This window comes from Vespa crabro, chromosome 6 (assembly GCF_910589235.1).
Source record: "Vespa crabro chromosome 6, iyVesCrab1.2, whole genome shotgun sequence".
NCBI lineage: Eukaryota > Metazoa > Arthropoda > Insecta > Hymenoptera > Vespidae > Vespa > Vespa crabro.
Genome location: NC_060960.1, coordinates 3768202 through 3793285, shown reverse-complemented (window position 1 = coordinate 3793285; position 25084 = coordinate 3768202). Strand labels below are relative to the sequence as shown.

The 25084-nt window shown below is 32.0% G+C and overlaps 2 protein-coding genes across 3 annotated transcripts; both read left to right on the top strand.

Annotated features, from left to right (window-relative positions):
* Positions 1-94: 94 nt before the first annotated feature.
* Positions 95-17447, top strand: LOC124424816 (mucin-19-like). Of its 2 annotated transcripts, none has more exons than XM_046964322.1 (13): positions 95-152; positions 1929-2063; positions 3956-4099; positions 7006-7151; positions 8008-8180; positions 8936-9206; positions 9331-9453; positions 9527-9697; positions 9802-9962; positions 10037-10290; positions 10360-13997; positions 14170-14316; positions 14398-17447. In XM_046964322.1, exons 2-13 carry the CDS (start codon positions 1976-1978, stop codon positions 15571-15573), a joined length of 6492 nt encoding a protein of 2163 aa, XP_046820278.1. In that variant the 5' UTR covers positions 95-152; positions 1929-1975; the 3' UTR covers positions 15574-17447. The 2 variants fall into 2 exon arrangements, with proteins under 2 accessions (XP_046820278.1, XP_046820279.1); XM_046964323.1 differs by lacking the exon at positions 95-152 and having other exon boundaries at positions 1519-2063; positions 10360-11271; positions 11338-13997.
* A 5576-nt stretch (positions 17448-23023) lies between these two features.
* LOC124424783 (protein THEM6-like) lies at positions 23024-24202 on the top strand. The gene is made up of 3 exons (XM_046964286.1): positions 23024-23168; positions 23666-23877; positions 23966-24202. Exons 1-3 carry the CDS (start codon positions 23024-23026, stop codon positions 24200-24202), a joined length of 594 nt encoding a protein of 197 aa, XP_046820242.1.
* The last annotated feature ends 882 nt before the right edge of the window (positions 24203-25084 follow it).

Here is a 25084-nt window from a genome sequence, read left to right as displayed (position 1 = left end):
ATGATTATCAATGATGATCCGAGGATAGTTAACACATATCGTGAAGAGATACTGGAAATACAAGTAAATACGTGTCGTATTATGGGAAAGAAGATTCTTAGTTAACTGCAGTTCGATAAGATCCGTCGTGCCGCGTAGATCTGATCGTACAGGTACGATCCTCGAACTATTCTTAATCTATCATAGAAATCTTTATAATTTTATTAATACTATTTTTGTTACTTCCTTTGTCTATTTTCTATTTCAATCTTTTTCTCGATTGTAATATTTTTTTCTTTCTATAATAGAGTTTATTAAATGTTGAAAAAGTGCATAAAAAAAACTAGTTTTCACTATCACTATCTAGATCTAGATAGTGATAATGGGATGTTATACTTCCTCTAACTAACGACATCCTCATTTTGTATTATTTTATTTTCCTTTCTCACCGACATTTACACTTCACATTTTTACGCTGAAACTCCACATTTGTACTTTAAAACAAGGATCTCGCCTGTTGTTCTAAATATCATTGGTGGAATGTTTAACGTGGCGGTCATTCTTTTGTGCTTGGTTAAATCGATGACGTTTTGTGCATAGACCAGCGACCAATTAAATATCCCTTCTCTTATAGTGAAAGTGTCGTTTCTTAATTATCTTCGATCATCTTTAATTAGTTTTATCGTTAGAAGTTTATGATATATCTTGTCGTAAAGTTATGATACTTACAATTAATAACCGAAAAAAAAGAAGAAAAGAAAAGAATAAGAATCGATCGAATGCATAGTTTGATGATCCTTATCGAGGATTGGGGTCAATTTTTTTTTTACCACTAAAAGTGAAAGCAATAATCTCATTTGTCATGCTCAATCTTCAATGGTATTTTATAAATCCGAAGATATGGTATTCTCTTAAACGTATCGAGAGTTCTAACATCTTATTACCTTCTTTGGTTATTACTTAATGTGAGTAAACACTTAAGTGTAATGTATCAGATTTTTTTCCAACGATCGTGATCTTGACAATATCCGATTGTGGTCAGTAAGTCAGCAACGTGTTTCCATCATGATTTCAATTTCTTGGAATAAGTAAAGTACATCTGATATTAGGAAATAAAAGCAATTTTTATTGCACTCACCTAAATTTCCTTTATGAAATCATATTGTTTAAGAAAATCATATACTCGTTAATGATCTTCTTCATTTCTTATTTTTATTTCTTTCTCAAAAAGAAGAAGGAAAAGAAAGGTAATAGCATATTTTTACATAGATGTCACTTGGATGATCAAGATTCGTGAATTCGGTAAAAATCCTTTTTGCCAAATAGCAGCGACACTTTTAAATAAAAAAAAAAAATCTTAATATACTCGGACTTCGTGAATCAGAAGTCTTATAACGTAACGATCGTATGAGTGATCCTATTTTTAACTGAGAGAAGCGTACGTACATGTATGTAACACGGAAAGTGTCTCGATCTGGGCCAGTCCGGTACCCCACCTCGTGATCTCGTGTGTGATCTGCTGGTCCCGTTGGCCTCTGTTCTGCCTCTCTCTCTCTCTCTCTCCTTCTCTCTCTCTCTCTCTCTCTCTCTCTCTGTCTCTCTCTCTCTCTCCTCTCGATTCTCCCTGAACCGATTCTGTTGGTCCTCGATTGCTTCCATCCGGACGGATCGGTAGGGTTTACTAAGAGAGCACGAGTCCTCCGAGGGTTCAGTACGAAACGCGCGCTCGAACTCGAAGGAACCCTCGTCTTTGAGATTCCTTGTCTTCGAGGAGATTTAAACGAACGGAGAATAAAAGATAGATAAATATATAAAAGGCAAAAAAGAAAAATACAGAAAAGAAAATTTTTCCGTTTGATCTTTCGTATTAAATTCAAACGTTGATCATTTTTTAATCTCGATGATTACGTCGATAATAAGATTACGAGTGTTGTTTCTTCAATTTCCAGCATTGACTTGAAGACCCCAAGGATTGGTGAAGGTAACAAGAGTAAAAATGGGTCCTGCGATCGATAGGATGGTGACACGATTGATTCTACTAATCATTCTTTCTTTTATACCTGCATGTCTTGGATCTAATACGAGTAAGTCTTTTTTCATTTTAACTATTGTCTTTTTTTTCAATTATTCGATGTTACCAATTAATGCAGTTATCGTAAAAAAATCATTGTTATGATCTATAAAGAAATGTAATAAATCGTTGCAAAAATAATTAAAGGATATTTATTATATCGAAAGAAAAAATTTCACATTGGGCTGATTAGAAATTTTTAATTGGTTTTCGAGTAACTGTAAAAGAAACGAATCTTTTTAAAATAGACTTTCAATGACTTTCCTGTCATTGTTTTCTTCTGCGAAATCGATGAGTGGAACGACTCTCTAAATAGAATTCTAAAGAGAATGCCGACATGAAGATCCAAAACTAGATTCTTTACGATAATCGTTTATCCACGACGATCAATCGTATTAATCCTTGAGGTTAAATTACGCCATCGACAACTGGAGCGCGCTGTCTGACACAAGGACGATACCATTTACGTGTAATCGACGCGTTTGCGATGGTCGGTGACCATTAAGGAAATCGATAACGTCAACGAAAACAAAAAATTTCGCACTATTAAAAAAAAAAAAAAGAACAAACATTAAAATAATTTTTCAAAATTAATAAATATAAAGTGATTAAAAAATAATTAGAATCATTCAACACTTTTATATATAACATGAACTTACATAAATTTTTTAATCCATTCTGAACAAATTTTTTCTTTCTTTCTAATTAAAAAAAAAAAAAGAAAAAAAGAAAAAAAAGAAAAAAAAAGAAAAAAAAGAAAAAAAGAAAGCAAAGAAAAAGAAATCCTTTTTATTCATTTTAATTTCTCCAATCTCATTTATTATTCATTCTCTTTTCATTCAAAAATTCGATTTTGAAGACAAACTTTCGGCTATCCGAAAAATTCAATTTGCACATAAGACATTAAAGAAAGTACTCAAAATAGTTGAAAAGAAATCAGAGTGAGCAGGGGTAGATTAGTTACTTTCTTTTTAGCTACGAAGATCAGGTGCCACCATTGTACACGTCATTATAATAATTCGAAGAGAAAGAATCACCGGTAAAAAGAACTTTCTCTCAGGAGAATGATTTATCAGTCTATCTTATTGATCGAGCAACGCGAGATCGCTTCACCGTTAACAACTTAACGACGTATTGTATTGCTTATTTAATAAAGAATCTCTTTTCGCGCCATTAACCGTCCGTTTATGATAAATAGGGGATCGTTACGTTGAAGACGTAACTATCAAGCGTGGATCCATTGTTTCCAATGTTTTTCAAAAGAAAACTCCAGATTACAAGAGCTTTGTGTTTTTTCGTCCTTCCTTTTGATTTAAAAATTTTTATCTTTGTCTTCTTCGGTTCTAGCTAAAAGAAAATGTCTATCTAAGGAAAATTCTAAGATTATAATTAACAGTTGGATCATGTAAATAGGCTTCATGTAAATCGTTATGTCTTCACAAAGTCAACATATCCGGCAACAAGAGTTAATAATAATGGTAAAGATGTCTACGTTATATGTGTCTACGTACCAATCAATACGTACTTCATACGAGCGTCTCTTTCTCTCTCTCTCTCTCTCTTTTCATTCTTTTTTTACCTTTTATTCGCTATTTTTCCCCATCTTTACATAGTCCATGTTCTACAACAGGTTTGCGAGTCTATGTAAATGACCATTATAGACGCTTCTTCACGTATAATGCAATCGTCGATGATGTCAACGACAGTGAAACGTACCTGACGGATACCTTTGAAATCGTCTCTTTTGTCGCTCGCGTAAAATTGATATATGACAATAGAAAAGATGAGAATGAACGTCTTTAGTCGTTCGTTTATTTTTATTATTAAGATAAAAGTAATAGTAAAGTGTAAATATAATTTTTACGAGGAAAAAAAAATGATAAGTTTGTATTTCTTTTTTTTCAGAATGTCCAACACAAAAAACTTCACCAGGCAAAGAAGTGATTTGTTATACTTTCAAATCAGATGTGAATCTACTCAGTGATTCGATTTGTAAGTGCACCACTTTGGTACATCAAGGACATGATATACAAAATCTTTCTATTTCGGGTGAGTCTTTGAAAAACAAAATATCTCAAAATTCTATTATAACGAAATGCAGTTTAATATTATCGAATTGATATAAAACTACTTACGTACATTGAACCAAACGACAAATCGATTACTCATCGAGAAGCTTGCGAAATTCAATGACCGGACGCCCACGTTCGCAGCGAACATGAGTCATTAGCTCGATATAGTTTTGAGTAAGTCTATTGCCCGTTTTCGTGAAACGAACGCGTTTCCATTAAATCGATAAAGGACAATAAGAATCGAACTCTTTTCGATTCCAAATTCGAATTGCTAATGGTAATTGTAATCGATGTCCTTTGGTATCGTCGTCTAACTAGACTAAATTGTCTTAGATAGATTGAAGAAAAAAAATAAGATGACGAAATAAATGAGAAAAAGAAAAAATGTTACTGGAAATTCTCGCTCTTGGAAAGGTAGCGTAAGTGTACTGAAAGTTGATGTTAATGTCGTTGCGCTATGCGACTTTGAGGAATTGCATAAACGATACAGCCGCAATTGAAACCACCGGGCGGTCACGTCCTTGCACTTGCAACAAGATATAGCTTAGGATACACATCGCTAACCTTTATATTTCTATATGTATTTCTCTCGCTCTTTCATAAGATGTATATTTACTCTCAAACACGTTTACGTCGTTTGTTATCTTTGAAATGAGATGGATCGGTATTTCATTTCCTTCGTGATATAATTTATCGCGAGGACACGTAAAACATCCTTCTTACCTCTATATAAATATCGTAGATTCTATAGATATTATATGTTCAACGAATATGACATGATGACGTGACGTTAGACCGCTGCGATCGCAAGAGGTCGTCTCGTGTTTCTCGACACGCGTGGTCTAGCAATAACAAAAACAAAGAATCTCTGACATAATTCTATCTTCTCATCTGATGACCCTTTCTTCTTCTTCTTCTCTCTCTCTCTCTATCTTTCTTTCTTTTGATACAGTCTACATAACGTTTCGTAGATGTACGCAACTGCAAATAATCAAAAATTCATCGTTACATTATCTTTATTACGATACTCGTCGTAATAAATCAGTTCTCGTATTTTTATAAAATCAAAAAAAGTCGCGTTAATATTATCGGTGAAGGACAATACCTCTCGTATTATGCAAAATCGCCAAAATTTTTGACAATATTAATAGAATACTCGTTTATCTGATATAAGCGTCTTATAAGAAAAGGCGATATTCTTAAGCTTTATGATGAAACGGAAATTAACGAAGGTAAAGTAGCTATCTATGGTGGCATACCTTATGAATAAAAAAACACGAAGAGAGAGGTAGATAGAGGAGTAAATAAGGACACGAGATTATATGAGAACATGAGAATATACCAGGAGAAACCTTAAAAATGTAAAAACAAGCTTCTCTTTTTTTCAAGATTTTTTTTTTTTGAAAGGTAAAAGATATAAAAAAAATTTTTCTGGGGCAAGAAGACATTCGATCACGAAAGTGTCGGGACCTGTGCAAAATATTACTACAAGGGCGTTGCTAATTAAATATTTGAAACCTCGAAAGTGCTCTTTTTTTCTTTATCGGATAGTTCGAATAAAAAAGTATTACTTTCTCTGTCCGATCCAATTGAAGTCATAGTAATTTTTTGAAAACCAGGTATTACTTGTCGTCATACTCTTTAATAAATCAATAATCTATACACACACACACACAAATTCCGATCGAACTTGAAATTCCGAGAACTCTTGAAATTATGAAATATAGCGGGATATAAATTTAATGCCTATATACGCATGATGAGTAATTGAGGTGGGTTACAAGTAAGCCGGTTACATTTCAGAGGAATAGGATTATAAAAATTACAATGAGTTTTTTTGTAACTTAAGTAACTTCATGAATGATCATTATGATGATGTAACTGCGTTGTGAACTTCGACGCGTCACATTATTGCAACATTGAAGAAATATAAATCTTTATTCGTCATCCGTTTAATTTTCTTTACGAGTTTTGTTATAGCCCTAGGTATTTTTTAATTAAACGATTTAAATAAATTGCTCCTGATGGATATTTAGATATTTTGAGCATTGAAAATGAAAATGAAGTAATCATCTTACAGATCAAATTTATTCTTTGGCGCTAAACAAATTTCATTTGGAAATATTGATAATTATTTTAAGATTTTGTAATAATATATGATTATATAAAGTCGATTAACGAAAGTCCACAGAAAGCTTATAATTATCAATTGATTCTGGTACTTTCGACTTCTGTTGAAAGGTGAATGTGGACCGTGTAAAAATCGCGATAAGAGAGTCTACTTTCTTCTTTCTACATTCCTTTCAACTTTGCGACAAGAGAATAACCACTATCTTCCACAATCTAATCGTCTACCTTGAGATTACCAATGTATGCAATTAATCAATCATACGATCTTTATTATTATAATGTGAATTATGCAAAGATTTTCTTTTTTCAAATCGCACAACGTAAATATTTATATATCCGTTCAACGAACGATACTTTTTACAAGATAAATTTTATTTTTAATGATTAATATAAGAGAGATAAAATTCAAAATATAAATCCCTAGTAGAAAATGTTAATTTTATTTCGTGTATTTCTTGAACGATTGAGAAGATTACTCACGAAGACGCACTCGAACTAATACTAACTAATACTAACTATACTAATGTACTTCGATGACATTTTCTAATAGATGTCATGACTTCTACATGTCCTTGCTTATCTCGACAAGTAATATACGCGTATTTAGACTGACGTCATTAATCGACGTTAGATCGTACCTGTTTGTTAAGTTTTTTCTTTTTAATTGTCATCGCGTATTTAATAAAATTATTAAATAAAATTTTTAAATTCATACCATTTAATTAACAGAAATTAATTTTCAATATCTTCTAGATATTCAAGAATTTAGCGAAGAGCTAAAAGAAATGAATCCGCCTCTCCAATTTGTCATTTCTATCAACGATCCTGCAGGCACTCTCAAAACTTCCGGTATGAGTCGTCAGACAGCTGTCACGCGTTTGGTTAATATTCTAAATGAGGTAAATATTTTCTGAAATTTTTATCGAGAATTCAATAAATATTGGAAAAGGTTAAATATCTTTCCTTAATAAGAAAAGGCTGATAAAATGATATAGTCATAAACTAATTTTATTTTTATTTGTTTATATTATTTTCTAATTGCAATCAAATTTATGTAATATAATCTAATCGTTTATTGCTTGGTTTAATATAATTATTAATCACTTATGTTTAGAAAGTTAATTATAGCACCTAAAGATAGGCAATATATTATACATCGTCGATAATATTGCTTTTGTCAATAAGAAATTTTATAAGCCCCTGTAGCTAGCAACCGGTTCGTTACATGTGCATATATAATGCCGTGTTCTTATAAGATATGAATTTTTCATTCACGACAGTGAAAACAATTAAAAAATATCATTATCTGTATAAACATCCTGTTTTACGCTTGCTATTGCTACGACTGAAAATCAAACCGATTCGATCCTGATATGATTATGGAGCTGTGTTGACATCACAAGTGATCTTCACAATAGTCACATGAATCGTAGTTCACGAAAGCGTTCAATTCACATTTGTGATTTACGCTTCGTAGAAACGCGACATAAAAATTCAATGTGTCGTCTATACAGAAGCTTAATAAATTTTTTATTGATAAATGATTATCGCAAACAACATTATCGACGGTGTTTGTAGTGTTATCTATATTCAGGCATAAAATTAATATTTCAAAATTCTTGACAATATAATTACTGACAAAAAGGACAAATAACGACGACTATCATTATTACTTTATTTTTACTTAATATTTACGATGATGAAGTATAAATTTTGAAATATAAATCTGAATATATTTTCCCTATTTTTTTTAAGGTTGATGGTGTAGAATTAAATGTCACAGCAGGTTCAAAGGAACGTCTTTATCATTTCGTCAAGGGTCTCAAAGACGAGATGGTACGAAAGTCGATTGACAAAAGGATACTGATGTCCTTACCAACGAAACCAGAAAATTTGGCGAAACAATTCGATTTAAAGAAGCTTTCGAAGTAAGAAACATATTTCTTATAAATTCATATAATTAATAACTTTTACGAATATAATAAAAGTAGAACTATGCGAGTAAATGGCATGGAAATGCAATTTATTTAATGTCCTAACTAGTTTTTGTACAATTGAAGAAATTATGTTAGAAAAATGTAAAGGAAACAGGAGTAAAAAGAAAAGATTATCGGGCGTTCTGGTAGATATTTTTATCCTTGTACCACTTGTAAGATTACTCACGTACGAGGATTATTGTACTTATGTTCGTTGTTCATTTAATTGAATCATACTTGGATGATCCATATCGCACAAAGACAATCTGACTATTCGGGGTATTCGCTGAATATGAATGAGCTTAGAGCTTATTCGAAGTAATATTCAAAATGTAAACGAAGTCGTAGCGCTATCTCATTCTTTAGAACAAGGCCACGTAGTTTCGATATCATGAATATCTACATATGTACATCGATCTTTTTTCATTATAGACTCATTGTTTTTTCTAATTTAATTTCAAAGTCATTTCACTATTGTAGCATCTAACAAACATCCTAAAGAATGCTACATTCCGGAATACGAGTATAATTATAATGTCACTAGAAAACATCTATTATGACAATTGAATTAGTTGTATGAAAAAGATATTTGGAAATGTATTTCCTGTCTTCCTCAATCTCTTTTTCAAATCGTATACAAGAATGCATGTGAATGGACATATGTAAAATATCAGTGCAATATAATTTATTTTTTTCTCTTTAAATAGATACGTGGATCTATTTACGATCGCATCTCATTATTTAGTGGACGAAGACGAAATCTATTATACTTTCCATCCTTCCCGTGTGATGGGTCTATTTGACATGCTCAACACGGATAGCTTAGTTGATCTGATAAGTGGATTAGGAGCGCCAAAGAGAAAGCTCTTGATTTCGATGCCAGCCAGTGCTTATAGATTCAATTTGAAGAATGAGACAGAGAACGCACCAAGGTCACGTACCGAGGACAAATATCCGACTGTCATCGATAGGAAAGAGGTAAAAAAACAATTTAGAATGTAAATTAGCATAATATTTAAATATACTATACTACAGATTGTAGTATTGTAAAATCGATAACAGGATTAAAAAACGTTGAGCAATTTATTGTTACTACTTTCAGTTTTGCGAATCGATGGATGACGGAGAATGGACAATAGAAAGGGATGAGGATCTCACGGGGCCATACGCTTTCAAAAACAAAACATGGATCGCTTTTGAGGACAAAATTTCTGCGGGCATTAAAGTATATTGAAGTGAAGTCTGTCTGTCTTCTTTCTTTCTCCTTTCATGATATTATATGATCGGTTTTTTTGCAGGGAAAATATGTAATTCTACGTGATCTCGCCGGTTTGGGTATTTGGGAGATAGAAAACGATTTAAAAAGTAATTGCGGAAAAACAATCACTCATGATGTCTATCAATCTTTTACGAATTTTAAAAGAAAGTCGCGACACGCTGTGCTCACTTCATTAGAAGACGATCTTCATGTAAATATGTACTACATGATAAAAATGTTTTTCCTTGAAACATTCTTTTTGTTAATTATTTGATACTTATTGTCAACCTATTATACTTTTTCATTTTTTTTTAGCAAGCAATGATTACTTACCCAAATAAAGCAAAATCGTCTGGCTATAGAGTGGTTCGAGTAGTCGATACCGAGGGACATATTCGTGCAGTACGTGAAAATACCCAAACTGAATTTATCTGTACAAGACAAGGCTACTTCGTGCATCCTAAAAGTTGCAATAGGTTGTGATTATTTCAATGTTAGTAGCTTAACTGATAAATATAGAAAACTATAAATTATTCTTTTTTTTTCATAGATTTTATCGATGTGTCAAATTTAATCAAAACATAGAGAATTACTCTGTCTTCGAATTTGATTGTCCAGCTGGATTGGCATTCGACGAGCGTACAGAAGTTTGTGTTTGGCCAGGATCTTTGTCTCAAGGATCTCCATGTCCTGGAAGCAGCGAAGTGGCACCTGCTTCTCAAGTTAGATTTCAATGTCCTCCTGAACCAGGATATTATGCTGATCCACGAAATTGTCGTTGGTTTTTTGCCTGCATTGATTTAGGTATAACACATTATTTGTATTTCTATTAAATAACACTCGTTATATACTTACGTAAGAACTTTATAATAGGTGGACCAGAAATGATGGCCTTCGAATTCCGTTGTCCGTATGACTTGGTCTTTGATCAGGACAAATTAGTTTGCGAGTGGCCTTGGTTGGTACCTAGTTGCTCAAATTCTGGATCGGGCTATACAAGAAGCGAATATGACATTCATTTTAATGGTGGATCATCTACTCAAGGTGCAGGTAGATTTGTTACCGGTGGAATACCCGACGGATTTTCAGGAACAACTGGTGAAGGTTATTACGAAACCAGTGCTGGTGGATACACAGATTCATCCAATACACGATTTACTGGTTCATCTGGCACACGATTTACTGGTTCATCTGGCACACGATATACTGGTTCATCTGGCACACGATTTACTGGTTCATCTGGTACACAATTTACTGGTTCATCCGTTGGACAAATTAACGTTGGACAATCAAGCTTGAATACAGATTACTCAAAAGTAACTGGAGAATATTCAACTGGATCAGGATATACTAGTGGTGCCACAGGATATGGATCAATTACTGGTTCACATGAAATTGGTGGACAATATACAGGAAGTGTATCCGGTGGATATAAAGATTCAACAAGCACAGAATATATTGGAATTCAAACAAATTCTAATGAATCTGGATATTCAGGATCATCAGGATCATTAAGTAACGTTTATCAGGGTTCTACAACTGGGCTCCATACAGGATTAGGATATACGGAAAGTAGCAATAGTTTGTCAGGTTCTACAACTTATTCACAATCGCGTGATCATATATCTCCTAATACGGAATATTCGCAAGGAACGAATGGTCCATACCGAGGTTCTAGTAGTACGATCCAGGCTGGCAGTGGTTCTACAGGATCAAATATTGGTGGATATACCATATCGACCAGTACATTATCAGGTTCCCAATATAATGGAAATTCCATAACAGGTAATGGATATTCTGGATTAACTAATGCTGGATTAGATTCTCAATATACTGGAAGTTCCATAACAGATAATGGATACTCTGGGTCAACTAATACTGGTTATAAAGGAGGATCTGGAGGAATTGATTCCAGTTTAGGATATACAGGGTCGATAAGTTCGGATACACAAGGTTTTACCGATCAGAAAGGATCTGGTGGTTATTCTGACAGCACATTATATTCAGGAATAACGAAAGGAACAGGAGGGCAAGGAAGATATACAGGATCGTCTGAACGTGGGTATACTGATTCTTCAAGTACAGGATATTCTCAAAGTTCTTCTATTTCTGGATCTTCAACTGGAATCGGACACTCTGATATCGGACAGTCTGAAATCGGACAACCTGGAATAATTGATTATTCAGGATCTACAGGATCTGAATATACAGGATCTGGATATACAGGATCAGATTTTTCAACGAAAACAAAATATACAGGTTCATTTGGTGCGGGCCACTTAGGAGATTCTAGTAATGTATTTACAAGACCAACGTCGATAAGTACAAATTACCCTGGTGAATCGGTAGTAGGTGAAAAAGTTGTACCAGGAGTATTACAAGGTGGAGATTATGGTACAACATCGACATTGATACGTGGCCATGGAGGTAGCAATTCTCAATATTTTGGAAATTCTAAAGATTCCGAATTACCTAATTATACTATACCAGTACAAATTATTAGTGAAATACCGTATTATAAGAATGATGTCACAGGTAGTAATTCAGTAAAAGGCATTAGTGAAACCGAGAGTGGTGGAAAAGCTGGTTCTGTTTCTACATCATCAGTATTTACAAATTATCCGGGCCAAGCAGGTACATACATTACTCATCACACAGTATCTTCTGGTCCTATATTTTCTAGTCAATCTGGAATCAAAACAAGTCATAGCAGTGGTACTGGAGTAACAAGCACTTTTGGTAAAAATAGATTTACAGGAAGTAATTTGAATATTACATTAATGCTTGATAGAACTTCGCCTACACCTGGCACATTTTATGAACATCCTGGTTATTCTGATGGTTATAATATTGGACAAGCAAACACTGGCACTATCGTTACTGGTACTAATATTGAAGGAGCCATAGTCACTGATGACTCCTCTTCTGGATCTCTTATTACTCAAGGAGATATATCTGGATCAATATTAACAGGATCAACACAACAAGGTGCTGTTATCACTGGAAGTAGTCAACCAGGATATGTAAAATCACAAACTGGTACTCCTGGTTATGTTGTGAGTGATGGAGTTAAAACTATTTACTCCGAATCAGCTAGTCCAGGTACTTTCTTGCACGGATCCATATCCCCAGGCGTTTCATTAAGTGGTACTCCTACTTCTGGTATAATCCTACATGGACAGAATACCCCAGCTGTTCACTTAACCGGCCAAACTTCTAGCGGTGTTGTAGTAGGTGGAACTGTTCAAGAAGGTACTACTGTTGGGGGCTCCATAGGAAGTCATCATTATACTGATTCTGGATCATCAATTTATAGTGATAGTAAAGGTTCGGTTAATGTAGGGTTAGTAACCCCTTCAATCACTGAAAGTACAAGTTATAAGACAAATGAGTACCATGACAACGGAGGTCGTGGTACCATTACATTCAATAACGGTCTTGTTACCACTAAGTATACTGAAAGTGATCTTACAGATTACAGAACATCGATCGGTACGCTTTCCGATAATGTATCTGGAGATAGATTGCATGGAGTTCAAGGTGAAATAAGTTCCCCAGGATACTCTTCAATAAAATCTGATACATTCACTCAAGGCGGATTTACGAAAACAGGACCCACTAAGACAGGTTATGTAACTGCAAGCTTAGGTGGTAAAGGATCTTATGTCGCTAGTACTGGTCAACGAGTTACAACAAATTATGATAAAATTGGAGAAAATGCTTTCGAAGGAAATGTTGCCGGTTACACGAAAACGTCTAAGATCTTTTCAAATGTAGCTACATCAACCGAAGCACCAGATGCTACACACATCGACACATCAAAAATCACTTTAGGTCCAGCTATATCACATTCAGTATCAAATATTTATGAAAATACTGGTGGTATACAATCTTCTACGTCAAGTTCAGTTTCTTCCACAAATGGCAAAGTGCCTTATACAGTAACGACACCATCTTACCTCGATGTTGGAATTTATCAAACACCAACGATTGTGGATTCTGCGGGGGTAACACCTATATCTACTGTAGTAAACACGTACAACAAGCCAGGCTTCGTAACTGGACAAATTCCAACAGGATTTGTTGAACATAAACAATCAACACCTACAGTATCCTCAGGAATTTACACAACTGGACCTACACTTGAAAACTACAAGACAACAGTTTTCGAAGCATCTAAAATTCCAATATCCGTATCTACCCTTCAACCAGTGTTCGATAACGATTACAAAACTGTCATTTCTACAACTTCTATTCCAGTGAGCTTGACCGGCGATACATACACTTATAAGGATAGTCGCTTCAATACTGGATCTCTTTCCACGCATGCACAATCTGTCTTCGAAACCGGAGTTTCCCTCCAATCAACTGGTTTATATAATCAAACTGATCACATTTCTGTTACCACTTTACCTTCAGCCTCTATATCTTCTGGATATGTTCCTGGAAAGTCAAGGCCATCGACAATATTTGGAACTTACAAACAACCAACTGTAACACTGCGACCAAAGGTAAGATTTTATGTTCGATGTGCATTTATATTTTTTGTGATAATTTCATGCAATTTGTTGAATTTATTACAATTACTTTATCATGATATGGCACAAATCAAATGAAACTTAAATCATAATAATAATAATTAATTATATTATAATAATAATTAATAATTTTATTGTTTCTTAGGTTCAATATGTACCTAGTAACACTATACCATCTGTCTCAAATGGTTTTAATGGATATACTTATACAGAAGGGAACAAACCATTTGAAGAAAGTGTTACACCCTCGACAATAATTCCTCAGCAATCCACAGAAAGTATACGGCCACAGGTTTGATGATCTATTTAAGAATTTATTATTCTAGAAATGTACAAGTTTGTGAAATATAACGAAGAAATTTTCTTTTTTCAGTACGTATCATCAACTACACCGTCGTCTTCTGTTATCGGAGTGACCTATACGAAACCAATCTCAATACCTGATATTACTTACGATCAGACTACTCCAGAATCTATTTCGATAATCGATGACACATCATCTAGCCAAGATTACACGTCAAAAACGAAAACATCATTTGGATCGAGCACCACTTTTGGAGGATCACCAACGAATTTGGATATTTCTCGGGATAAAGTAAAGACTCTTGTCAATAACTACAATAGAGGAACAGTCAAATATATTCCTAGTGTGTATGACACTTACACTGGAATCGACAGTACAAGTTCTACAGGATCAACTTACAGTGGATCAAGCAGGAAACAATCATCTTTTTCGTCTTCAGTTGGCCAATCTTACGTAGGATCAACGAGAACGCAAAGTACACCAATTATAACGACTTATTCAGGTGGTTACACCAAAACATCATCAGTAACACCATCTTATGAAATAAGTATGAAAACAACTGCAGCTCTAAGCAAAGGCAAGGTTATTGTTAAGTGGAGCGATCTTCATCCGTTACTTCTTAGCAAACTCGGTGCAGAGTGCACTTGCAAAGCTGATCCTTTTGCAAATCTTCGTGGTCCTGGTAAGAAATTAATTGACTCGTCAAAGGGTCAAATAGATCTTGCCAATTACGATGAGTCAGATGTCTATGTCGATCTCGAAAATGATGGCTCGAGCGAATACGATTATGTTACAAATTACGACTCCTCCTCGCCGAAACCCTTCAAAATTGAAAATAAGGCCGTCACTGAAACCACTCAACCTTCCTCAACCTATTTACCAAGTATATCCACCTCTATTAATCGCAGTTATATTCCCGGTGTAAGATCAGGAAAGAAACTGGAACAAGGTAGCTCGAATACCAATTCAATTGCTACATCAACCAGCTTTAATAGCTTCGTTTCAAAAGCTCTTGAGGAAGCCGATAAGATTCTTGAAGGCCCCAATGATTGTGCCAGACCTGGCCTTTTCAGACATCCAAACTTCTGTAACAAGTTCTACGCTTGTCACTGGGACGAATGGAAAAAACGATTCACTCTTCATGTATTTAATTGTCCGGTGCATTTAACCTTCGACAACAATGCCGATGCCTGCAACTGGCCCAGCAAGGGACCAGCCTGCCAAGATGGTAACTTACTGGTTTAGAATATGAACTGCTTCTTCCGTTGTTCGTTCTTTGATGATTACGAACAATTTTCTTCTCTGGTACCGTTTTCTTCTTCGTCTTTTGGAATTTTAAGAACTGTTGAAACGAGTGTAAATTGAGAGATCACGTCAAACATAATGGCAATCACTGACATTCTATCGTCATGAACCTTGCTAACTAACTTCTAAAGAAAGCTTACGCCAAGGTACTATTATTTTCAACGAATTTGTACGTTCAAAAAGTTCTCCCTAAAAGCATACAAACAAAATGAACGAAATGGAAAAAATAGAGATATAATTTTACGAAAATTTTAAACTGCTTAAAGACACGTTTAACATCAAAAGATTAACATAACGATATATTTATCAATTTTTATTCTACCGTACTTTTTTACTGACTTTTTTTCCGACGAGTTTTCTTTCTAAAGAAACACGTCGGTAAATCTGAACAAAAGAAATATACAGTCTCATTTAAATAATTTTCTATGAGAACAACTAATTATTTTCAAGGAAAAATATGCGCTTCTTTGTTTCTTTCTCAGACAATAACGTAGAAGTTAAGTAACGACGAATGATTCGAAAGATTCTTTATTTTTTCGTTTCCTGTATGAGTACAAATCGAAACAAAAGATCGCAAAGACGTGGAAGTTTCTCTCAAAATTTACGACAAGAAGCTAATCTATTCCAGTTCAAGAAGAGGATGTAAAAGACAAAGGAGATCCAAGGCAAATGTAGTGGAAACACTGGATACGCGAAAACACATTGTCGCCTCTCGAGTTAAAGTGAAAGTCGACACCGTTGTGATCGTTGATCCAAATCGACGCGAGAAATCGATAAAAACGATTCCGATACAATATCCTCGTGAGCAATTGTAAATAACTTGCCTTTCTTTATTTCTCTTTCCAAATTTGTATATATCTATTAGTATATGCATATATGTATATATGCATATATATAGATATGTGTATGTATATATATATGTGTGTGTGTGTGTATAGGGTATTGTCTCTTTTCGTAGAAACATATGAAAAGAGAAATTTGAACGAAGGAGTTCTGGATTAATTAACGAAAGATTCATGAGAAAATTGACAAGTCGAATACTCGAAAATGTTAAGAGTTTTTATAATGACTCGTGTGAGTATATATTGTTCATAAGATTAATTATTTTAATTAAGGAAATTGTACGTAATTTAACAATACAGAATTTATCTTTAATCAGTAATACAATTTAACGAGGGATTCGTTTAAAACGTCTGAATTACCCGAACTTTTCTTTTTTTGTTCTTATTATTATTTTTTATTTAACTCTGTGTTCAATCCGTTCCTATTTTGCTCTATTCGCTCTGCCACGCTACGACTTTGTCGTCAATTTTATTATCTATTATTTATTTCGTTCGCTTGTTTTAATTAATTAATAGCTTTTAAGTGTGGCGATTCAAATGCAATATCGATTTTCTTGTCTATCCTTCTAATGTAACTCTTTATTTTTTCTTCTTTGAATATTACGAATTAACTCTCTAAAATTTAATTTTTTTATATCTAAAAAAAATTATACAATGTGAAACTTATAACTTATATTAGTATAACTATACTAAGTTAATCTATACTCAATAAATGTTAATATTCGGGTACGAAGTAACAATTAATTTTATAGTGAAAAATGAAATAAGACTTAAAAAAAAATACAGATATATGAATGCCTGATTTAAAAATTATATAATATTTTAGAGGGTTAAGAATGTTTTCTTAGATATTATTCTTTTCTTTGCACCCTAAGTTAAAGCTTCTATCGTGTCTATCGCGTCTGTCGTGCCATTTCATTATGGTTACCTCCTGTTAATGATTATAGAATAAATGTGAAGTATAACAAAAAATGCATCCTTCCTTTTTCTTTTTGTCTTTCGATAATTATTCCTACTCCCCAAAAATTTGTAATATAATTATAAAAAAATTGATAATAAAAATATGTGTATTATACGCTGTACTACATATTTCATTTTAGAATAAAGGTTGATTCACACATTTCACTGATTTTAACATTATTGTATATAATTGTAATTTAAATGTATACATATATATATAATTTCCATTCAATCTTACAATCAGTTCAGTCATTGATTCATCATACGCAACACCTCTAATTTGAATTACGAAGTCAGAATGTAGACTGAGCTGAAACTGAATTGAAATTTGTGAATCAATCTTTATTTTGGAATGAAAATACAATGAAAGGGATTAAGTGTAAGATACACCACAGACAAGCCTTCAAAAAATAAAAAAATAAACATTTAAAGTAGTGCTATTCGAATATACATATATATAAATATTTTGATAATATATAACAATATCCTAAAGAATATTTGAAATATTTTCATTTAATCGAACGCTTATAGAAATTTTTTGTGTTATTTAGATTGGATCCATCGATCCATTTTAGTTAGGTCGAAACAACCTCTCTGGATTGCTATGAGCAGTTATTTCCTACAGGGAGAATGTAGAGCGGATATATATGCAGTTAAAATAATAAGGAAAATTCTACACGGCATTTCGTCTTCTATCGATTCGCGTATTCGAAATAATTCCCGTAAATGCTGTTTGATCATTAACAGCAGCATCCACGACAATTTTGTCATTAAGAAGAAAGGAGAAATAGAATTTTTTTTTGACAAATAAATATATAGGCCTAAGGTTAATAACTAACGAAATAATTTTCATTAAGACAAATATCCAGGAAAAAAATGAAACGATAAAATAAATCATCATGGAAGTAAATTTTGATTGAATTTAAATGCAGTCATTGCTCAACATTACATATCTATTAATAATTTTTACAATTAGGTAAAAACAAAATCAATCGTGAAACGAGTCAATGGAGATTAGAAAAAATTTATGAATACGTTTGATATTAACCTATCTACCCGATAAATGCGATGGAATAGAGCATTTTGATTATTTTTTATCAAACTTCATTCCTAAACACAAACTCAGATATGCATATTTTGATGTGGTTCATATTGAAACTAAAAATAAAAAGCAGTGATAGCCTGTATATATTATATAAAGATTATATATCTTATTAAACATTATTTGATAATAAGAATATTTAATATTAGGAAGATATCGCCTTATTATCTAAAACACATCAGAAATAATTTAATCTTTTGTTAGGTTAAAAATCGATCAATTTGTTGTCTATTTGTTGCATTGATTCTATATATAATTTCTTCAAATGACGTAAACTGCAAAGCTATCTATAAATATAAGGCACTCTCACTACCACAGAAAGCTCTCTAATCTGACAGTAAAATATCCGCAAAAATAACCTTGATGAATTTGTATTCCTTGATATTTCTTAAAAACCGATATGGTCTTCTTCCACCAATTCCAATTTTTTTGGACAAATCTAGGCATCGTTATCGTAGCATCAAATGCTACCTCCATTATTATTTAAGGCCCGAACCTTAATCCTCTCAAACAGTCTACAATGTAATAGACTATATTCAACGGCGGGATAACATGCTACCAAAGATCCAACTAACTTAGCAAAGTCCCGAATCTTAAAAATTCGCCTTTTTTCAAAATTACTCATTTGAAATAGAAGAGCCACCTTCTTCTCTTCAGGTAACTCAATTCTCATGGTGGATGAATCTAGTAAAAAACCTAGGTATCTACACCTAGTCTCAGGTAACAACAATGACTTTTTAAGGTTGATAACAAAACCCAAACGATTGAGCAAAGCAAGGTAATTTGACTAAGATTATCCCTGCATTTCTCTATTGACCTATCGAGACATAAAAGGTCATCCAGATATAATATCGATAAATAACCTCGTGACTACAGATAGTATGCGATTTGTTTCAAAAGTTTGATAGACATCGTGGATATTTCTTTAACAGAGAACCCTTGTCCTCGCTGCGCAGACTATTAGCAGGGTATTTCTTCCCTTCACTAATCTGAGCTTCAGAACTGCCGATCGTGGTCTCCCTGTCAATAACCCCAAACAAAATCTTATGTTGGCTGTTGGTCACGTCTCTCAGTACACCAATTGCTCCTGGGATCCATGTGGCTCCCAAACCTGGTATATTCCGCAAAGACTCTTCTGGGACCAGATCCACAGGTCCTTTCTCAAATAATAACTTCAAGACTAGCCCATGACACAACGTAAATTATGATTGTTTATTTTTTATTTTTTATGGTTTGTTTGTTTGTTTACAAGACTTTAATTACCTTTCGGATAATTAAAGCAAACATCATCTCTACTTTACCTTCCAGATGAAGTCAGATTACCATGTGAGAATCTATTGTGCCTTTCGAGTACAATAGATTCCATCTTTATCTGCCTGAATAAGACGCTATCAAAGAATTAATCTCTTGGATATACTATTTCAATGATGTAAGTCAGCCTCTCGGGCAAAGAAAATGTTTAAAAAAGAAATTTACTTACTGTAATCTATCTTGATTCTTTGCACAATGAGTATCCTGCCTCAGGATTATGAAGAATTTGTACTAACACTGACTTTACATTGCGAATTTATATTGAATCTAATTTTATTTAATCAGATTATTTAAAGTTATAAAAATAAATCAAATATATTATGAATAAACACTGTTTTTACTTCACGAATTTCCATATATATTGACATTAATTTACGGATTTATATTAAATATAATTATATTTAATCGTCTTATTTAAATGTAAAAATAACTAGCAACAATACGAGAAAACACTGACTCTAATAATTTGTAAGAATTAATGAGCTGATAAGAGATTATAGAACAAGAAAGAATAAAATATTTCCTGTAAATGACCTCTGAAAATAACACATTAGAGAATATATTATCTGAAAGTATCAATTATAATGAATATCTTACAAATTGAATTCTTAATTTAATTATGAATTGAACAGGTCAAGTATTTTTTAAATGTATCAAAATATGCACCTATATGTTCAAAAACATTTAATTTATATCTAAATATACAAACTTAAACAATATCAATAACCTAGGTCTCACCATTTGGAAGTAGCTGCATATGGAGACCCAACTATTAATAAAAATCAAATAAATTTTCTAAAATAAAACAATAACTGTAGCAGTAAACATGATGACTAATAAACTAAAAAGTATACACATTCCTATAACGATAAACTTTCTACACTATTAATCGTGATAAAATTGAAATAAAAATGTTTATTAATAAAATACGTAATTAAAACGAAATCACTTGACGCTTTTCGTAGATTTTTACTTGTCGAAATACTAGATAAAAATAAAGATCTCTTATCCTTGAGATAGTTCGAACGATCAACTGTTTTTGTTTTACTCGGAGAATTTCTTGGAAATATACAAATTAATGCGTATTTCTGTTGTTAGCTATCTTTCCTCTGTTAGATCTCATTCTATGTTATTAAAAAAAGACGCACTTGTACTCATATGAAGAGAAGTATATAAAACCGACAAATTTGATACCATATTATTCTAGCTCGTTGAATTCTTGGAAATCTGAGAAATATATGATCATATTAGACAGGATTAAAGTAAAAGTGTATTGTGTATGAAATATCCATAGATATGTGTATGTGTATAAGTATATATGAAAATTTAATATAAGATATCGATCAATCAGAATTATAAACACAAAATTATTGATCAGAAGAAAAAATACGACGTAATAGTTTCCCTGGCTGATCTGTGAGAGGTAGATATTATTTTTACGAATATCTTTCGAACGTTACGACATGTCGATATGCGAACGCGGCCTTGTAAAAATCGTGCGTTCAGTTATCGATTAATATAATGGAAGAAGGTTTATGTTTGAAAAAATCTACTAATTACCTATAATTATGCGTAGCAACGAAACACCATATTTACTTGTTATCATATCCAAGATAGCGACCAAATCACTAACAGGGAATCGAAGTGACCTCTTTAGTTCGACTATGTAACTAGGATACACCGCGAGTCAATTTAAAAATTAATTTTTTTAATTGAAAACAATAAAAACATGTAATAAAAATATATGGGAGTATCAAAAGCAAGACAAATGTAATTAATTCGGATTTTAAATGTAGACAAAGATGTACAACGCATGCGCGAATGTCCATTTATTCTTTTTGCGTTTGATGACTCCGCCATTTTTAATTATGTTGTGCTACCGATTATAGCGATGCTTTGTCGGCTCATTAATTTCAAGTAATTAATATATTTTTTCTAACGTACATCTTTATTTTATATACCAATCGATTGCTAAAAAGACAATTTCCACGCGTGAATGTTCGCAAGTCGTGGCATAGTCTCATTTAAAAAATAGTCGCGAAAATAAAATTAGCATCTTTGCGTCCTTTTGGAGACAATTCCTATTGTGGAGACAAATTCAAATTTTCTACTTATTTTTTTTATGATATCGATACTTTTCTTGTCTATTAACGATGCTTTAATTAATGATCTTTCATTAATCTGTCACATGCGATTATATTTCGTCTAATATACGATTTTCATATATTTGTACATACATATACACGTAAGTACATACATACATATACATATACACAAACACATATATATATATATATATATATACAGTATTGACCTAATAGCCTTTATGCAATAAATAATGTGATACATCTTTACAGCGAAACTGTAACTGTGTTTGATTATGATATATCAAAATCGATCATATGTGGTAATCATTATATCACCATATTTTGATAGATTGATTTTTATTATTTCGATTAAAAATCTATTGTACAAGACCTGATGAATACATACATCCAGAAGAATGCATTTTGAAATGCAAATGAAGTTACATTTTCAGTAAGCACATGCCTGCATTCAGGCGGATGGAGATATTATAATGAAAATATATATTTTTCATTCAGAATAACGCATGATAAATAAATAAATGCATTAATGAAAGTCTTTGATAAATAAATTTGAATAATAATGAAAATAGATTATTGTAATTTATATAAAAATACCGTATCTTTTTATTTATCGAATATTAATGTATTCATCGAATAGTAATGAATCGTAGTTGCTTGAATTAGTTATAATTAAATACTTTTATTTATAATTCATATTGAATTTTATAATTCTATTTTTATAAATTAAATGTTTATGAAATTATATGAAGCAAAATGAATAAACAATTGAGCTGATAATATTTTACTTATTTTCGGCATGTATATGGACGTTTAAAAATAATAAAAGTAGTTATTGCACTTACACGAATGTATAAACACAATGATAGCGGTTATCGTACATACACAGACGTATAAATACATTGAAAGTACTTATATTATTCGTCTTTATACGATAACTTTTGCTTAAGTCGATCAGTATTTTTTCATCATTAGACTAACTCACACTCTTGTTCGTTCTTCTGACTATTAAGAATTATTTGTCTGAATAATTTATATATTTTGTTATTTGTATATTTTGACAAGACAGAATGGTGAGTTATTATCTCAGGGCGGTTATTGCCATTCTTTATTTCTTCTTTGATATTAATTATTTTCTAAGATTAATATTCACGTTTATTTGGGCCCAATTTATTCAAAAAAAGGCAAAACTCTTAGATAAAACTACAATCTACAGTAAGTATTTAACGAATCAAATTTCATTTCCTTTAAACAATTTCTGTATTTTATTCGATTTCATTTACTTCTAATGTCGATACTATTATTTAATAATTATCAAATTTTACTTTCAGAATATTATCTATTATGTCAGAATACAACGTTGTCAATTAATTTTTTATGATAAATATTTCAATGCATACAACACTTTTAAAAATAATTTTATTTTTTTATACAACATAGTTTTGTTAAAAAAAAAATTTGCTTACATTGTTATTTATTTAACCATAATCAAATCGTAAAAAAAATATAAAAAATCAATTCGTTATCATAATAATTATTAAGCATTAGTTAAATGCGCTCAAATGAATGATTATTAGATTATTTAGTATATTTTTCATAAACATTTTTATATACTGTTTTAATCACTATTATCTCATCTAGATACTTAAGATCGATGTAATTAATCCATAATAAAAGAACAAGATTATTCGTTTTGTTTTTTCGTTATGCAGGTATATGTACTACTCAAGACTTGGACATAATGTCACATATGAACAATGCAAGATATCTACGTGAATTAGATTTTTCTCGTTACCATCATTTCTTACAAACCAAAATATTCTCTTTTTTAACAAAAATGGGTGTCACGGCAATTCTTGGTGGCTTATGTACAAGGTATCGACGACCGATTAAATTCTTCATGATATACAAAATCACGACTAAGGTAAAATCTAAAGTTTGAAAACAATTAAAGGATAAAGATAAAATTTGTGGTCGAGCTTTTGTGATAAAATGATATTGTTCCATTGCAGTTAATTTATTGGGACGAGAAAAGTTTCTATTTCGAGCACAGGTTCATAAATCTACAAGATAACTTCATTCACACAATTATTCTCAGTAAGCAAACGACGATTGGCATGAAGATGCACTTAAACGAATTCATCAAGAAACTTGAACCTGAAATTTCTTTGCCTGAGATAAACAGCGATTTAAGATTATGGTTGGAATCAACGAAAGACTCTTCTCAGAAACTCAGAAAAAAGGATTAGAGATCTTTCTTTTTTCTTTTCTTAGACTTGACACTAAGTTTTTGAAATTATATGCGAGTTCTATTTTTACTTTCATATTAATTTAGTTAAAAATTCTTTCTTTGTATCTATCGGATGTCTTAAATCAATTAATTGTGACTGTATTGTGAACCAATAAACAAGGACATACATTAGAAGTTCAAGATAATTTCTTATCAAATGACTTTTTACTGCTTAGTTAATTGTTTCAATTTGCTTGTCAGTAAATTCCTCGCATTTCCGCAATTCGTGTAAATTCAACGTGAATTTTTGCTTAACAATTTTAATCACTTCTTTTTTTTGTCACATCAACAGGATTTTATGTGTATTAAGATCGGTTTTTCAAGAAAGTTTGATTGCTTTTTCTTTATAATGAATTCATTTCTTTACAGACACAATTCGTTTCTATTGATAAAATCCATCTAATTCATTCAACTGCAATAACGTAATAGTACTGATAATAAATTCGATCCTATGAAAATAATTATTTTATAATTGTGAATTTACTTTACAAGTTAATATTCCACAAATATACACAGCTATTAATTTTTTCCATCGGTAAAGGAACTGATATGATACGAATACAATTATTATTGTCTATATACGAATTCAGTAGATATAGTAAAAATTGCTTTAATTTTACAATATTCACGTAGAAATATCTACAAACAATAGAAAATTTATTATAATAAATAATAAATTAAGTAATAAACTTCAAGAAAATAATGAGATACCAAAATATATAAATTTTAATTTCATTTATTGATACGCATATTAAAGAAAAAATCAAAGACAGAAGTAAAAAGATAATATTTTTTGAAATGAAAAGGCAATACTTAATATTTTGCGATTCACGGTCTACAC

Excerpts from the sequence above, each read along its gene's own strand:
- LOC124424783 (XM_046964286.1), top strand. The coding sequence starts at position 23,024 with ATGGTGAGTTATTATCTCAGGGCGGTTATTGCCATTCTTTATTTCTTC. Across the intron at positions 23,169-23,665 it reads AGATAAAACTACAATCTACA|GTATATGTACTACTCAAGAC; the intron begins GTAAGTATTTAA and ends TTCGTTATGCAG. Across the intron at positions 23,878-23,965 it reads TATACAAAATCACGACTAAG|TTAATTTATTGGGACGAGAA; the intron begins GTAAAATCTAAA and ends GTTCCATTGCAG.
- LOC124424816 (XM_046964322.1), top strand. The coding sequence starts at position 1,976 with ATGGGTCCTGCGATCGATAGGATGGTGACACGATTGATTCTACTAATC. Across the intron at positions 8,181-8,935 it reads GATTTAAAGAAGCTTTCGAA|ATACGTGGATCTATTTACGA; the intron begins GTAAGAAACATA and ends CTCTTTAAATAG. Across the intron at positions 9,454-9,526 it reads AAATTTCTGCGGGCATTAAA|GGAAAATATGTAATTCTACG; the intron begins GTATATTGAAGT and ends GTTTTTTTGCAG.